The sequence below is a fragment of the Furipterus horrens genome, unplaced genomic scaffold (assembly GCF_987537825.1).
Source record: "Furipterus horrens unplaced genomic scaffold, mFurHor1.1.pri manual_scaffold_9, whole genome shotgun sequence".
Lineage (NCBI taxonomy): Eukaryota > Metazoa > Chordata > Mammalia > Chiroptera > Furipteridae > Furipterus > Furipterus horrens.
The window spans coordinates 18,317,889-18,334,102 of record NW_028327179.1 but is presented as its reverse complement, the minus strand read 5'-3'; the positions used below and the strand labels follow the sequence as shown (position 1 = coordinate 18,334,102).

Sequence of the window (16,214 nt, the reverse complement as noted above, 5' to 3'; positions counted from 1 at the left end):
TGTTTCCGTTCGTCTAAATATGATTATTTAAAAACCTAATAAATAATGACTAATTATAAAGCATCACTATCTAGAAAAGTTTCATCAAAGAAACAGCAACATACATATATATGAATAATGTGCATTTATATTTTGGAACATATAACCGAACACATAACTTTTCAAATCTAAGACTTGGCCACCCTTCCTTTCTAGTTCATTGTGTACTCAGTCTACAGAAAGTTTTATTCAAAGTGATGCTGCTTGGTTTGGTGTTACTAAGGTGAGTATATTTTCCCAGGATTTCCAGTTAGAAACTTCCGACAAAGAATTATTCCACAAGTCAGAATTAGACATAAATTATATGCTGCTGAGGTGTCTTCTTATTACCAGAAGGCAGGCCAGAGTCTCTAAGATCACATCAGGGTCCTGTTTTTTGTGGCTATTGAGTTTCACCCTTGAGAAAATTCAAAGGACTGACAACGGAGGCATAATAAATCTTCCTCTGACTCAAACATATTGAGTGATTAAATTTCCCATTAACAACGCAATTCTGTTAGATAAAATATGTAGAAAACTTATGTTTTCACTCCTTTTTCACTGAACATTTAGAGAAGTGTAAAAGCGTTTCACACATTTCATAACAATGATTACTCTATTTGTCTGTTTAATTCAAGGTCAATGCCTTATTTACATGATCGGGTTTAATTTGAGATGAGCAGAGACCAAGAAGAGGATTGAGCCACTTTTCATACACAGGAGCAACTGGCTCTCTATTTTTAATTTTTATCTATTTTCTTTGTCTTAATCCCCAGCCTCTGAGCCCAACTTGAAGGTGCGGTCCAGGTTAAAACAGAAAGTGGCAGAGAGGAGAAGCAGCCCCTTACTCAGGCGGAAGGATGGAAATGTTGTCACTTCATTCAAGAAACGAATGTTTGAGGTGACAGGTAATTGAGGACTGGGCAGATACACACCAAAAAAATGCTGGTAGTAGAAATGAAAAAAAAAATTAGCTTAGAATAAATATGCCTGTTGCATATTAAAAGTTATTTTGAGGGGAAACATTTCTTGAAAGAAGGATATATTGAAAACTCACAAGTAGTTCAGTAAACCTTGCCATGCATTCACCAACTGTGTTAAACAGGAAATGAATGAAAAACAGAAATATGTGTCAATCTCGGCATAACTAGGGAAGCCAAAGCTTACCTTAATCTTTCCAGAAACAGGCAGTCCATTTGGGGAATGCCAACCGGGAGAATATAACTTTTAATGAAATTTGATGAGAAATGAGCAGAGGGAGGTCCGAGAAGAACACTTCCCCCCATACTCAGACATGAATGTACGAAATACATCTGGGAAAATTAAACTACGTGGAACAGCAAACCTTGACTTTTCAACAAATTTACAGAACTCATAAATGATTTTATGTGTTTACTAGTGAACTGGGACTTATGGCAGGAGGGGGATATATTGCCTTTTATGAAGGGAAAGAATCTGTCATTTTCACTAGTCTCAAATGGAAGAGGTCTTATTTTTTTAGCTGCCTGGTTAGTAGTGGGGTGAACAGGTTAGGAAATTCAACCTGATGTCTTACAAAGCCCCGTAGTCCCAGTTGTACCTGGTCTGAAATTAGAGAAGTCCTAGGGATACAAGAACCAAAAAGGATAGCCAAAACCGTAATACCGACTACTGATTAGTGAGTACCTACTTAGACCTGTGCATTTGTGACTGGCCATTCCCTTTGGTTGCATCTATAAAGTAGTAATATACAACCACTTTTCTCTATTCTCAAGGAAAAATGTGTTTATAGCAATGTAGTCAGTTGATATATTATTTCTCCAAGACTAGATCTTATCATTAGCAGACTTTAACAAAATATATATTTGTTTTCTCTATCTCCTTTGGAATGGTGGTGTCTGGGTATCAATATATAGAAGATTATGGAAGTATCAAATACTAATGCAAGTTAGTTTGAAAGGTTATTTAGGGAGCAAAAGTTTAGTCTCTTATTCAGTCCTGACAGATTAATATGTTTATCTGAAGAAAAGTGTTAGCGGGAAAATTTTCCCTTGATGAATAAGAAATATTAAATGAAAAATTATTTTACTAGGGTTTATATTTATTTTACAATATCAAATACAATCATTAATTTAGGCCAAATGAATTCTAAATTAAGAGTTAATAGAGTTTTTTTCATAATAGAGGTCTTGGGTGGAGGTAGAGAGTTTGGGAGTGAATCTATTTTAATGAATACAAAGAATAATGAACATATCAATTATCTTTTTCTAATTGGAGAGAGTAGACTCTCTCATAACTGAAAGACTGGAAGTAAATAGAAAACCATACACAGTGCTTTTTTTTGCTTTAGAATCTTACTATCTAAGGTCTTATTTATCACAATGTTCTATTCTATTTTCCTATTAATCTCTTTTCTTTATCATAACTTTTTCTCCACAGTCACATTTTAGTTCTTAAAAAATTGCAAAGGAATTTAGCTTCATACCTACCTGAGTTATGATTAATGCCAGTTTATACGGATTATAATTTGCTAAAGCTTTACTCAAGTTTCTTTACTTTCGAAATGTCACGTTTTTCCCTTCCTAATTTTGTAAGGTAATGACTCCCCTTTTCATCTGAGGAAATAATGTGTATTCAGCGAGAGGCCTGTGCATTTATTAGACACACACTTCTGATCAATGAGTGGGGACTTGTGGGGCTTTGGCAGATATTTTTAACTGGATTGTTGTACTTATTCTAAACGTTTGGAGACTCTGAACTACAGGACACACAGCTCCCTTCATCTGTCCCTCTTGTCCTTTCTCTGCCAGCTGTCATGTCATTTGGATGAGCTCTGTTTGGATCTTAATGCTAATTATTTTTGCAGTCTAGTCAAAATCCATCATAGCAATTAAATTGCTATTGCTTTTCTGCCATCACCTCTGTGTCTCTCTTCTCCAGTTCATAAGCTCAGTGTCTGCTGTTCACACCCACGCCACCTGGTAGTTGGCATGGGAAGCACTGGCCATCTTCCTCTTTTTCAAATGCAAGGGTTCTGCCCTTCTCCCTACCAAGGCCGTGTTGTTTTTTAGTGCTAAGCCTTGGCACATCCCTGTGCCCCAGGGTGCCCTCTCTTCCAGTCTCCTCTTCTCCATTGTCCCCGTTTTCTGAACTCTTAGGCCCCAACTGCAGTGTCCTCTTGTCTGAGAATTTTCTCGGGGTTTCCAGAAACTCATTTGCTACCGCTCCTCCCCAGACCCTTTCCAGTGGGAAGCTGTAGAATCTTGTTCCAGTATTTGCTGCCTTGTATGCTAGGGCTTATCACAGTGATTTCTACATAAGGAAATCCTTCTGATAATATGTGTATTATCACATCAGATAATACAGATAATATACTTTTAAGTGGACAAGGCAGAATGTTTAAGACAAAAAATTTTTATTTTTGTTTTTTTAAAGACAAGATATGGAAATGAGACATCAAAGGAAAACCAGTCAGTCGGTACTTAGTCATATAGGAAAGACTAGAGTTAGGAGTCAGAGGGGAAAAGAAGCCCTAGAAGGATTTTTTAAAAGAAGATTTTATTTACTTATTTTTAGAGAGAGGGAAAGGGAGAAAGAGAGGTATAGAAACGTCAGTGTTCACGAGAGATACATCTATCGGTTGGTTCCCTTTTGCACGCCCCAGCTGGGGACCTGGATTTTTTTTTAATGTGTGTTTTCTTCCTTCAAAGAAAAGCAACCGAGAAAGAGGCAAAGGTAAAAAGCAGATTAATCAAAATGTATGTGAGATGCATAGACAGAAAGTGAGCAAAATGTGTTTTAAAGTGTTATGATACCCTAGACTTGATGAACTCCATAGTAAGTAGGGGCAGGATCAGAGTTCTGCCATCCTTCCCATGCTCTTTCCATTGGCAGGGCACTTCTGAGTGGAGAAATCTTTGTAAGCGGAAGTTGAAATTCAAAGGTGTTCCAAAGGAGGGCAAGCAAATATTGCCTGCCCATTGGGTGCTCCGATTCCCTGTGGGATGGATGGTGCAGGAGCCAGGCTTTGATCTGAGAGGTGGAATTGGACCTGCAGTGAACGAGTTGGAGGAGAAGGTGGATCAAAAAGCATGAAGCTGGAAAGCAGCACCTAATGTGGAGCAGGCCATTTGGACTTGAGCGCAGGGCACGGGAAGGGCAATAACAGGAAATCAGGGTGAGCTCCTTTAGGAAGCAGAGGAATGGGAACTGGACTATTTAAAGTGGAGCACTGCTATCCCAGGGCTCTGCAAAGGAGCCTGAAGGTCATCAGGGAAGTCAGACCTATGCACGTCTGCGCCCAGCTGAGGTTCGGACCTTTGAACTTTTGTACTGCTATAGAAGTACATTCTGGAACTTGCCGTCACCCCGACCCCAGCCTTAGAGTTGCATCAGCTGGATCTGGCCAAACCTTTTTGAATCAGCCATCACGCCACAGGGAAAGTACCCAAGGGGACTAGTTTCTCTGGTTCCGGCTTATGGTTTGCGTCCCTGTACGCTCTGGCTCTCTTCCCTTCCTTCCGGCACACTGGATATTCCCCTGACTCTGTGTTTCCAAATTCAATATTTTTTTAGATTCCAAGTAAACTTCAAAACTGTTTTTACAGCTTCAGACCTTGATTGGCAGCTAGGAACATGGGAAACGCCTCACTCTGATCCATCTCATTGGTAACAGTCTAGAGGAAAATTCTGAGAGACGACTGTCGCAACTCAGGGATATTAGGCTCTTGCTAGAGTCCCTGAGAGAAGAATGAGCGTCAAGGGCTTAAACTGAAATGATTTAGCCAGAGGTAGATGAAACATCAGGTAAAGAACAAAATGAAATGACCTAGTAACTGACTAAATTTGGGGTAAAGAAGGAAGCAAGAGTGACGCTAAGATTGGTGTAAACAGAGAAGCAGGGTACAGATAGTATTGGAATACATTGCATTTGATACTCATATAAAGAGATATTAAAAATGCCCAGCATCCCAAAGGGGTTCAGGCTGGAATTTATGAGAGGTAAAGGCAAGAAATAAAACTTCCACGAGAGCATTCTCCCGAAAGATGATAGTGGACGTGACAGTACTGAATGAATTTGACAAGGGAAGGAGAAAAGGGATAAGGCCACAGACTTAGGTGAAATATTCCCAAATTTTTCACCATTCCTTTTATGAAGTGAAATGGAACTTGTCATTCAGTTGGGGGGTAAAAACAATATTCGATGCTGTATATTTCTTGGAATGGAACTAAAGTTCAGTGTTTATGTGTTTCATGGATATATTTGTACGTCACAATGTTTTCCAGAATCCTCGGTCAGTAGCAGTTCTCCGGGATCCGGTCCCAGTTCACCAAACAATGGGCCAACTGGAAACGTTACTGAAAACGAGACTTCGGTTTTGCCACCAACTCCTCATGCTGAGGTAAGACTCATTATTTTGGTTCTTTGCAAAATTAGATTAGCCCCCTAAAACAAAGTAATATTTCTGAAATGGACTTTAAAGCCACCTGTTCTCAGTGATTTTTCTTATAAATTTATAATGTGCAGAATTGAGTAAATTTGACCTTATTTACAACATTTGGATGACAATCAGATTTGAAGATTATTTTTTGTATGTTTTATTGATTATGCTGTTACAGTTGTCCCAATTTCTTTTCCCTTTGCTCCCCTCCATGCAGCAACCCCCAGATTTGAAAATAATGAAATGTAATCCTCAAAAAACACACACTCAATAATGCCAAGTGTCTGAGTATATGCTGCCCAATTGTACAGCTCAGTAGTCCTTCTGCTTGGTTCTTGGTTATTCTGATGGGAGTAGACCCATCAGTAGGTATAAAAACAACCTCATGCAAACATCATAGAAGAACAGAATAGAGAGGTAGGTTTTATTCACTTGACCCAAAGAGTAATGAAAACAAGAATTAGAGAATTATAAGTTAGGAACAGTGTGCTCCACTGAGCAAACATTTACTGAGGACCTACTATGTGCCAGTCATTTTCCCTGCCAATAGAGATACAAAGATGAGTAAGTTATGGACTCTGTCTTTCAACAATGAAATATTAAAGGAAATTGGTCCTGGCTGGTGTCTCAGTAGATTGAGCGCTGACCTACAAACCAAAGGGCTGCTGGTTTGATTCCCAGTCAGGGCACATGCCTGAGTTGCAGGTCAGGTCCCTGGTTGGGGGTGAGAAAGAGGCAACCACATTTCAATGATTCTCTCACTCTTTTTCTCCCTCCCTTACCCTCTCTCTACAAATAAATAAGTAAAACCTTTTTTAAAAAAGGAAATTGGTCTAAAATAACACATGATCATTTCTTTCTGATTGTATGCAGTCAAGTTTATTCACATTTGTTTTTCAATGCATGGTTTATTGAAACCAGTAATATAAGAATAGAGGAAAGTAAGTCAGGAGTCAGCGAGATTTTGCCTATGTAGTTTTTGTATTAGACTAAGCAATGGCAACAGGCTGGAAATAGCTACTCTTATGGAATCTGCTATTTTTGGAATCACCATCAGTTGACTGAAATTCTCAATTTTTCTTTTCTGTCATAATAATGCCTCCTTGCTATGCATTGCTCTACTCAGGGAAAGCCAGTGCAATAGCTTCTCATTTATAACTGTGACATGCTTCTTCCCTTGTATTTTATAGAGTCATGGTACCTTGGGGCTGAAACAGACCGATCAGATCTCTGATTCTTGGATCACCTGTATAGCTTTCCTGCTATGTAATTATCAACCTTCTACTAGAACACTCCTACTTACAGGGAGCTCACTTCACTGCCTCCCGAGACAACACTGTTGATTGGGGACAGTGAGCATGACTGATAGACATGTCTTCTGTTCCTTATGCCACAGTCTGTGTCTCTGTAACTTTATGCACACATGCACATACATTTATACCAAACTATTTATAAATTATAAAACTATTAGGCCAAAATGTAATTGAAAGTAGAACCCCAGAACATATCATGATAAGCAAAACACTGAAGCCAGTGAAGTCACTTCTGCTCTGAGGACACTTGTGTCTCTGAATTTTAGTGTTCAGGGCCTCATAAAACTCAAGAGATAGAAAGTAAAGGCCAATACTAACCAAGAAAGCTTATCTCTCATAGGAGAGCCTCTAAACCTTAAGCTTGGATCCCAAAGGCCCATGTCTGTGCTACCTTGACACCCCCATCCCCAGAGGTATCCTGATGGGAACTACAGTGAGGCTGAATCTTAGAGATGATAACCAGAATCTAGTCTTTGCATGGAGTTGTAGCTCAAATTTCCATAACCTCAGGCTGTTCATTTGGTCAAAAGTGCCCCAGATTTGTAGTTCCCCTGACTTTCTGGAAAAAAACAATTGTAAACCTTCTCTAAGGACAGATACTTTATTCTAGATTTCTAAAATTTCCTCAATTTTCCACAGAAAATGAGCAGAGTAGATAGATGTTCTCTTGCTTATAACTACTTTTTTATTTGAAGAATAACAATTCTGGCCTCTACATGATCTCCAAGCCCTTCCTCTATTTCTTATTTCTTACCATACTGTTGTTCCTCTTTCTCTTTTTTTTGTTTCCTTTTCTAAAGCATAATACCTGCTGGAATAAATACCTCAACTATATTTGTGGCCACAGATGTAAGTGGGACTCTTGGACTCTTGGTTATAGGTATTGTATTCATCAGTGCAGTGCTGTCTCTAGCACTGGTCAGTTTCTTGCAACCCTGTAGTCAATTAACAGGAAAAGAACAACTTGGTAACAATTATTTCTTAAAAACTTTAGATTTCCATTTGTTCTCATTTTAAAGAATGAGAGGGCAGGAGTTCTGGAGGGTTCTGAAGTGTTTGGCTCTGGATGAATTTTGTATCCTTGGAAAATGAAAATGACGCACTAAACTGCATTCGACAGCACACATGATTCTTAGAAATTCATTGTTAGTGCAAAAAGGTGCAGAAGGCCATTTTGCAGCATGATAGTATTTTATAGGTTCGGGAACAGGAGCACACTGTTTTGATCTGGAAACCATATGTAGTAAAAGTATATTTTTTAAAGGCAAGGGAGTGATGAACACAAAATTTAGGATGGTGGTTACCTCTCAGCGGGGAGGGGGAGAGTCAGTAACATGGTCAGTTACTAAAGAAGAAAATACATGTAGCCATTTACTTTACACACACACACACACACATGCATACAGTACTTAGTACAACATAAAGGAACAACCAAGCAATATTATATATTCATGAGATTGGAAATAAATGGAAAAGGTGAGATTTTCGCTTCAAGCTTCTCATGACCTGTTAAATTAAAATCAGTGTCCCAGATTGTAACTTTAAAGATCCTATCTTTAAATTTCATAACATATACAATGGAGAATGTAAATGAAAGGAATTTGCTTGTATTATTTTAATCTGGTTTCTACTCCTAAAAGGTTTACTGTCACAAATAATCGTTTAGATGCCCAAGATTTTCAGCTAACTGATGAACATATTCTGTACCTACAAACTTTCCTTCCACCCCCACCATTCAAAACAAAACAAAACAATACAAAACCAAAAAACCAGAAGGAAATGTGATTTAATGGAGTTTGAAAGAGTAGAGGTATTTATTTCTTCAGGTCAGTGACAGGACATTCAACCCCAAAGCTGGAAAGAGTAGTTCAAAAGCAAGCAGTGGCCTCATAATGAATTAATTGTGTGCCTGAACTATGAACCTGAAGGCCAGGTGGGCAGACCTTTATGCACTGATGGGTAGCCTCTCTGTGGCCCAGAACCAAAAATCCAGCCCTGATGGCTACCATGTGGTTTTCTGCTGCATTGCATTTGCAGAGGTCTGTGGTGTAATTCACACTGGAGAGGTGAGGAGACAGCACAAGCCAAACTGAAACTCTCAGCAAATAGCATCTTAGCTTTGCAACACTAAAGGCTTCCACTTAACCTAGAGAAAAGATGAAAAGAATATTTCCAGTCAATTCTTGATTAACTATCATTTTGAATTTAGTATGATTTAAAAGCCATCTTCTCAGGTTAATAATACATAATTTCCTATGAATGCATATTTGGAAGGTATGAAAATTTGACATCATGAACTACACTTTCAAAACTCAAGTTAGTTGCATACTTTGCCATTTACAAAATAAGCTTATTCTACCATCTTTGCTTAAGTACCTAGGGTGAGGTTTCATTTTAAAATAGTGGAACAGGGCACATTCGAATGAATTCTTTCTCTGTGACCGGTGAGTAGAAAAGCAGGTCACCTAGTTCTTTGGGAGCCCATGTGAATGCGTGGGGTTCTACCCTCTTCTGCTCCTTAGGAAATAGGAAGGGGAGTCTGTATATCAGGCTGGTCTTGAGGCTGAGGCAAAAAAGAAACTTTTCTATCTTGTAATTCACATGTCCTGCATAATTCAGATAAAGGTTAAGCCATACGAAGGAGGAGAATTTACTCATAAGCCGAGAATAAGGAAGTAGCTCCATGAATTCAAATTGATGGGTCTTCTATTCAGAAGGCTTCACAGGAGCCTGGCTCCAAAACCAGCCACTTTGTTGTCATTGCTTAAGTCCTTTAACTTGCTCTGAACCTCAGATCTAGTGAAGGTAGGAATACCTACCCCAACTGCCTTCTGGGGAGGAATCAGTGTTGGTAAGGCAGGTGGTAAATGGGAAGTGTGAAGCTAATTCATTTTTTGTTGTAGTTACCAGCCCTGACTCCTAATAGGGAAAACTCATTAGCGTGTTTGTCTTCCAGCCAGCACAGCTCATGTGAGAATGAGTCTCCATCTGCTCGGACCACTTCTGTTCCATTTCTACTCTTTCTTACATATGCTCAGTCCCAAACTCAGATTGTTGGAGCGACTTCCTTTCCTCATTTGAAAACATGGTTGGGGAGCTGAAACCTAAGGAGTTTCTCTTTCCAACTCCAGTCAGAGATGTCTTTACCTATCTAGTTACTTTATTGTTAATACTGTGGACTTGTGGGTTCAAATGTGTTTCCATGAATATCAGCACCGTTATTTCGGATTCCTAGATTTATTTGATAGCTATTTTAACAGTAGCCAAGCAGCTGGTTTATTTCTAGTTGAACATTAGTAGCTGGCTCTGCTGTGCTATTTTTTAAATAATTTTTTCCAGCAGATAGAAACAACTTTTTAAAAAGATTCTAATAATAAGGTTAAGTACTCGAAAATCATCTGAAATGTCACTGTTTTGCCCCAGTTTCACGTGACTCATCTGCCTATTGTTTCATAATAGTTGTTGTGACATTTGTTGTAAATGTTATGCTCTCTTCTGAGTGGGCGTGGGGCCCTGGTTTTGAGGGCAGCCAATAAAATGCCTTCCTCCCCTGAGGGAGAAGACGTTGCTATGACAAAAGCCTCATTTACTAGGAATAACATGAGTCAATATTGTAAAGCAGGACCTTTAACAAAACATCAGTGCCTGTTAAATGCAAAGGAAGTCTTGTTAAATGATGATTATTTTTGTCTCCACACCATTTTATAGTAATGCATTTTTGTGTGTGTCCGGTGAAAATGAAAACTTAGAGATTTTTACCGCCTGAACAATTTCTTCATCACATGGAGGTTTTAGTTTTCTATCAGCTGTCTGAGAGTAGACAGTAAATGCTATCTTAAAAGGAGTGTGAAAGCCAGAGGCAAACATTAAAAGATCAGGAGATCTGTTCGGCTCTCTTCGTTTTAGGTAGTCTTGATTTGGGGATAGGGACCTTTTAAAGCCAGAAGTTCAGTTTGCAAGTGCATCTTCCTGGATGCTATTCTGAGACACAGTTATTATCCGATAGAGCTAGTCAGAGATTCTTCGGTCTTAGGCTGGTGTCCAGGGAAGAGCGCAGCTGCCCAGAGGTAAAAGCCAGTGAGGAGTAGGGCTCAAAGGCAAAACGCTTAGACTGCACTTCTTTTCACTAGTCCTGGCTCCTTCTCACCAAAACTGGAGATCCTTAACATTCTTTTTCTAATGCGCAGGCATATTGTAGGTATTTTTGAACATGCAGTAAGTTGAAAATTCTGCATCCACTTTTTCTATGAGCTTCTTAAAAAGGAGGTGATTATTTACATAAGTAGTATTGACAAGGGTCATCTGTTGACTTGTCTTCTTGAGAGAGAAAGGTGTCCTTCCTTCCTTCTTCCCTTCCTCCCTCCCTTCCTCCCTTCCTTCCTTCATCTTTTACCCCCTATAATGTCAGAGGCTCACAGGGAGGCCAAGGGAGGCCTCAACCCAGGTTCTTATCCCAGCACAGGAAAGAATTCCATAGGCAGTAAAGCACAGAGGTTTTATTAAAGTAAAAGTTACACACTCAGAGAGTACAGGGGGACTCAAGAAGCGAGTCCTGCCAAGGGGTCCCGCTGCCAGGGTTTATATTTAGGGTTAATGGTAAAGGACATGAAAGGAAGGGGGGACACAGGAGAGGGAGCCTTTGTCCTTATTTTGTCCTTTCCAGAACTGTCACGGCATTGGTGCATGATGGGTACTGCTCTATCTGCAATACCAGTGATATTAAAATGGTGTTATAATTGGCTACTGGTCACTTTTGGGTCAGGGTACCAGGCCCAGCCGGATATAAATGATTCTTTTTTGTCTCTGTGTTTTTCCTTGCAAGCCTGTTTCCTTACAGAGGGGGAGGCAGGAGAGGGTGGTACCTTACTCTAGCTATTCCTGCCTCCCCTACTTCTCGTTCCCTTGCCCCCATAAGCAGTCATTCTCTCCTGTATTTCTGTTTGCACAGCGTCCCGCATCATACGTAGTTTTTGCTTTGTGCCCATGTATTTTAGTGGCTATCAATGGCAGGGTGTTACCAATCTTACTGCATTTCTTATTTTTATCACTAAGCATGCGTCTTTAGATCCCGCATGTCATTATGGATGCATATACCTAAGAGTTTGGTTTTAATCACCATGACAATCCATGTTGGGTGCTCCTGCACATTTTCCAGTTAGATGACTCCATGGCCTCCAATTCTCACCTTCCATCAAAATGTGGTTTAACATATACCCACAGACATCACCCTACAACTTTAGTAAGAGGATTTCTTGAAGATGTAACACCCAGCAGAAGAATCGCTCGGTCTTGGTGTGTAGTGTAATTATTTTGGTGCATAGTGCTGAGTTGTTCATCAGGATTGCTAAACCAGCCTACTGTCTGACCACCAGTGCATGATGGTTTTTAACTTTCTAAATCCCTCAAACAGTTGACAGCATACGTTTTTGTTTTTTGTTTTTTGTTTTTTTGCCAGTGTCCATTTTGTGAGATATTTTGAATCTTTTGATTAAAACTAATAGCTTGTTGATTTCACTGGCAAAATAAATAGCTCTGTTGAGAGCCATAGATTTTTTTCAGTTTATGTGTGTAATTTATCACTGTGCATTGCAGATATTACCCATAAGATAGACTTCCAATTACCATGGTGAGAAAAGTAATTAAATTTTGAAAATCATTATTAAAATGTTAGGAGACCTCGCCTGCCCCAACACCTGGCTCAGTCATATCCTTCTTCTCAAGATCATACTCTTTCTAGGGAAATGCTAGTTACCCATCAAAGCCTGGTTTAAGATTGACACCCTGCTCTGTGCATTTAAGTTTTGAACCCTACTCTCACAGTATTAATGGTTACAGGTCATTAGAATCAGTTCTCTACTTGTCTTGATACCACACTGTGCATCTAACTTAATTGCTATTCATTCATTGTTTTGTGAATGTTAAGTGTTATCTATTTATATACTCATTTTTTTTCATTTTATCTAACTGCAGCAGTAGTTTGTGGTTCGGAAAAGTTTTTAGATTCAAACCCTCTTCTTCATGTTCTAAGACATGAAACATTGGCATTGAGCACAGCACTGATTTCAGGGCTGGACCGGTTTCAAAACTGCTTCCTGGAAAAATCCTGGTTTTGTCTGAAAATAAATGTGAGCTCACCACAATGGTAAGGTGGGGTAACCGTCCAGCCTTGCAAAAATGCTGGTCAGGATCCTTCATTTTTTGAGTGAGATGGTAGCTCTCACACCAAATTTTCTGGCTTTTGAGTGTGTCTGCACTCTTAGCTGTGTAGAATACAGCTCCAGATTCTTATTAGGAAACATGACTGTGGAACTGATAGACTGCTTCCATTCTGGTCATTGGAAGTCTACATAGGGGCTACCTATTTCTTTATCTGTAACCAAAGGAAATGAACTATGTAACATCCTAGTCCCTCAAGTTCACAGTCTCTGTGGGAAAAACTAGGAAGAACCAACTATACCTAGTGAACTTGGGGAGCTTAGGACTTTCCTTGCTTTCTTAGGAGTTGACTCCATGACTTAAAACCCTCACATCTATAATGTCACCAGGTCTTTTGCTTTCTTCCCGTGCCCTGGCCAGCAGGACACTTCTATTCTTTTCCATAAGCCTGAGGGCCTGATTTTGCTTCCTTTTCTTCTCTAAATCTTTCCTCTTCTCCATACTTTTTAAACGATCCAGTATCCTTCAGTAATGGTGCAGAGTGGTGCGTAGCTTCGGTAGCAGAACCTGGCAACAGATCGTATAGACCTGATCAGTTTTAAAGCTTTATTGCTGATCCCACTGGGAACCAGAACTGGGGGAACCACTGAGGTTGTTCTTCCATTACATGAGCACGATTGCTGGAGAGCACCTCTGAAAAAAAGGTTATCGTCCAAAAACTCCTTGGCACGGGGTTGGGCACACGCTAGGTGCTGAAAACCCATACACTGTCATACAAAATGGAGACACTCAATATTGACATGAAATTAAGAGAGCTCTGAAATCCCACAGTAAGAGGGCTGTGTGTGTAGCCAGTGTGCCCCTGCCATTATTCCATCTGAGAAAAAATACTTTCTTTCACTTTAGTATATGTTTGCATCCTGTGATAGCATGGAAGGGTATCACAGATGTTGTGTCTGGAAAACAAGAATAACCTCTTTTGTGAGGTCTGTGGTCCCGCCTGCTGTCATTCCCGTATGCACGTCACGTCTCAGTGCTGTGAGAAGCAGATAGACCCTCGAGTGGATATTAGGCATCGCTTACAGTGTCTATTTTCCCATGTTCATTTCTCTTCTATGAACACATATAAACGAATGAAGCAATTCCTTTATTATAGATCACCACTTGCTGTCAATTAAAATGTTTAATTCCTCATACGTTCTTTCTGTTTTGTTCAAGTATATATTTTACACTTAAAATTTATGTTAACAGAATACTAGTGTGAGCAAAATAGTAGCTTATCTTTTTAATTAGAGCAGACGTGCAACTGTTTCTGCTAACCCATAAAATAAAATTGCAGCCTCACACATTGTAATGATGAAGTTCTTTCCAACGATCTTTTATTTATTTATTTAATTTATTTATTTATTGCTTTTCTATTATGGTTGTCACACTTCATTCCAACAATCTTTCTGCTAGTGTTCTAGACAGCTTTGTAAAAATGATGACATCTAAAGTCAACAAGATGTTAAAAGTTTCAGTATATCTCTTGATTTCCATGCACAAATATCTGACGTGCTCTTTAGAGAAAAAACAAAGCCTGAACTAGCTTGGAATTTCTAGTTGCAATGAGAAAAATCCACATTTAACTTCTGCCTTTGTTATCTTAAGGCTATATGACTCATCTCCAAACAAATGTATGATTGAGGTGATGTTTTGGAATAACATCCTGTGTTTTGGTGGCGCATCACTCTTCAGTGACATTCTGAGGTTGCATTGTATTAGCACATGATATTTTCCCCAGTTAATTGATATCCCAGGTTTGTCCAGGGGAAAATCTACAGCTCCCCCAAACATGCTTGACAAGTTATTATATTTACTTTAGTCAAAGCCCGTGTGTGCAATATCCCTCTTGGAGGTGGTCTATTATTGGAGTCCCATATGCTTTTTGTTTGGGAAGAAAGCAGTCACTGTGTCATACTGTTACATGGAGTATTCTTTTTCAGGGATGTTGTTCCCTTGGGGACCATATCAGGCCAGAGTTCCTTAGTCTAATAAGACCTTTGTAACTCTTTTTGTATAAGAGTTCTGGGAGGGAAGCAAGAATTAAACAGAAAATGTAACTCAAGCAACCATATTAGGCCACATGTGGGAAAACATGACTCTTGGTATTGTGTTTTTAAAAAAGGTATTTATTGTGAAAAGGACTGTGATGCCAACACGTTCAGTGTATTTCAGTGAAAAGGAAGGCTGTCGTGGCACAGGGAACAGATCGCCCTTTAACATTTACTTTAGTTTCTAATTAGAAACTTTTAGTTTCTAATTCAAGTAATGAATATATATATATATACTATTATATATACTAATAGTTTATTATATATACTATTATATATATTCATCACTCAATAATACAAAAAGTATTTATATATTCATAAGAATTATTCAGTGTTATTGTGCTTTGCCAGCTGATGACAAACACACTGATTTTGGTCTATAAAGCTAGAATTGTAATAATGAATTTTGCAAAATGAACATGGAAGTCCCTTTCTCAGATTCTCAAATTATGTCTGAGGAATAAAATTTTAATTTAATTTTTCCATATAATACCTGGATTCAGAAATCATAAAATAAATAATCAATATGCTTAAATTATTTTGACTGGATATGATAATATAAAACCTGTTGTCTGAAATCTGAATATTTCACAGTAAGAGTTGTGCTTTTGTAATCTTTTGGGACTCCCCTTTCATTGTTTTTTTCTTTTTTTTCTTTTTCTCTTTCTTACAGCAAATGGTTTCGCAGCAACGCATTCTAATTCACGAAGATTCCATGAACCTGCTAAGTCTTTATACCTCTCCCTCTTTACCCAACATCACCTTGGGACTTCCGGCGGTACCCACCCAGCTCAGTGTAAGTGGTCCCGCCGCAGCAGCCTAAAGCTGCCTGAGTGATGTTTTCACAGTGAAGCTCTCATTTCTGATCTAGTTAGACTTCAGGGAAACTTGGTAGAGCCTCCTTTGCTGTTTCCTGAGCTGTTCAAAGATGTTTAGTTTAATTTCAAATTAAAGAATTATACTGGTGCATATGTTAATGTATAAAAATAATAACTAACATTTGTAAATGCTTTGTAGCTTTTAAAGAAGAAAGTACTTTCCAGGTATTTTATTAGCTCCACATGACCATCCCATGAAACAGGGGTTACAAGCCACATTTTGACAAAAGAAAAAGCTGAGACGAGTGATGTTTTAAAAGTCCAAGATCACAGAGCCAGTATGTAGCAGACCTGGGACTCTTCCCAGGCTAGTGCTGAGAGCGATAGCTTCTATCT

General features: G+C 38.9%; 1 protein-coding gene across 2 annotated transcripts in view; it reads left to right on the top strand.

The window, feature by feature from the left end:
- LOC150001369 (histone deacetylase 9-like) overlaps positions 1-16,214 on the top strand; it is a 465,158-nt gene that overhangs the window by 425,882 nt on the left and 23,062 nt on the right. Inside the window, exons 8-10 of one of the 2 annotated variants that reach the window (XM_090287130.1) lie at positions 795-926; positions 5,284-5,399; positions 15,674-15,796. In XM_090287130.1, the coding sequence (XP_090143256.1) occupies positions 795-926; positions 5,284-5,399; positions 15,674-15,796 (371 nt within the window). The remainder of the gene's footprint in view (positions 1-794; positions 927-5,283; positions 5,400-15,673; positions 15,797-16,214) is intronic. The other variant, XM_090287131.1, reaches the window with a different exon arrangement.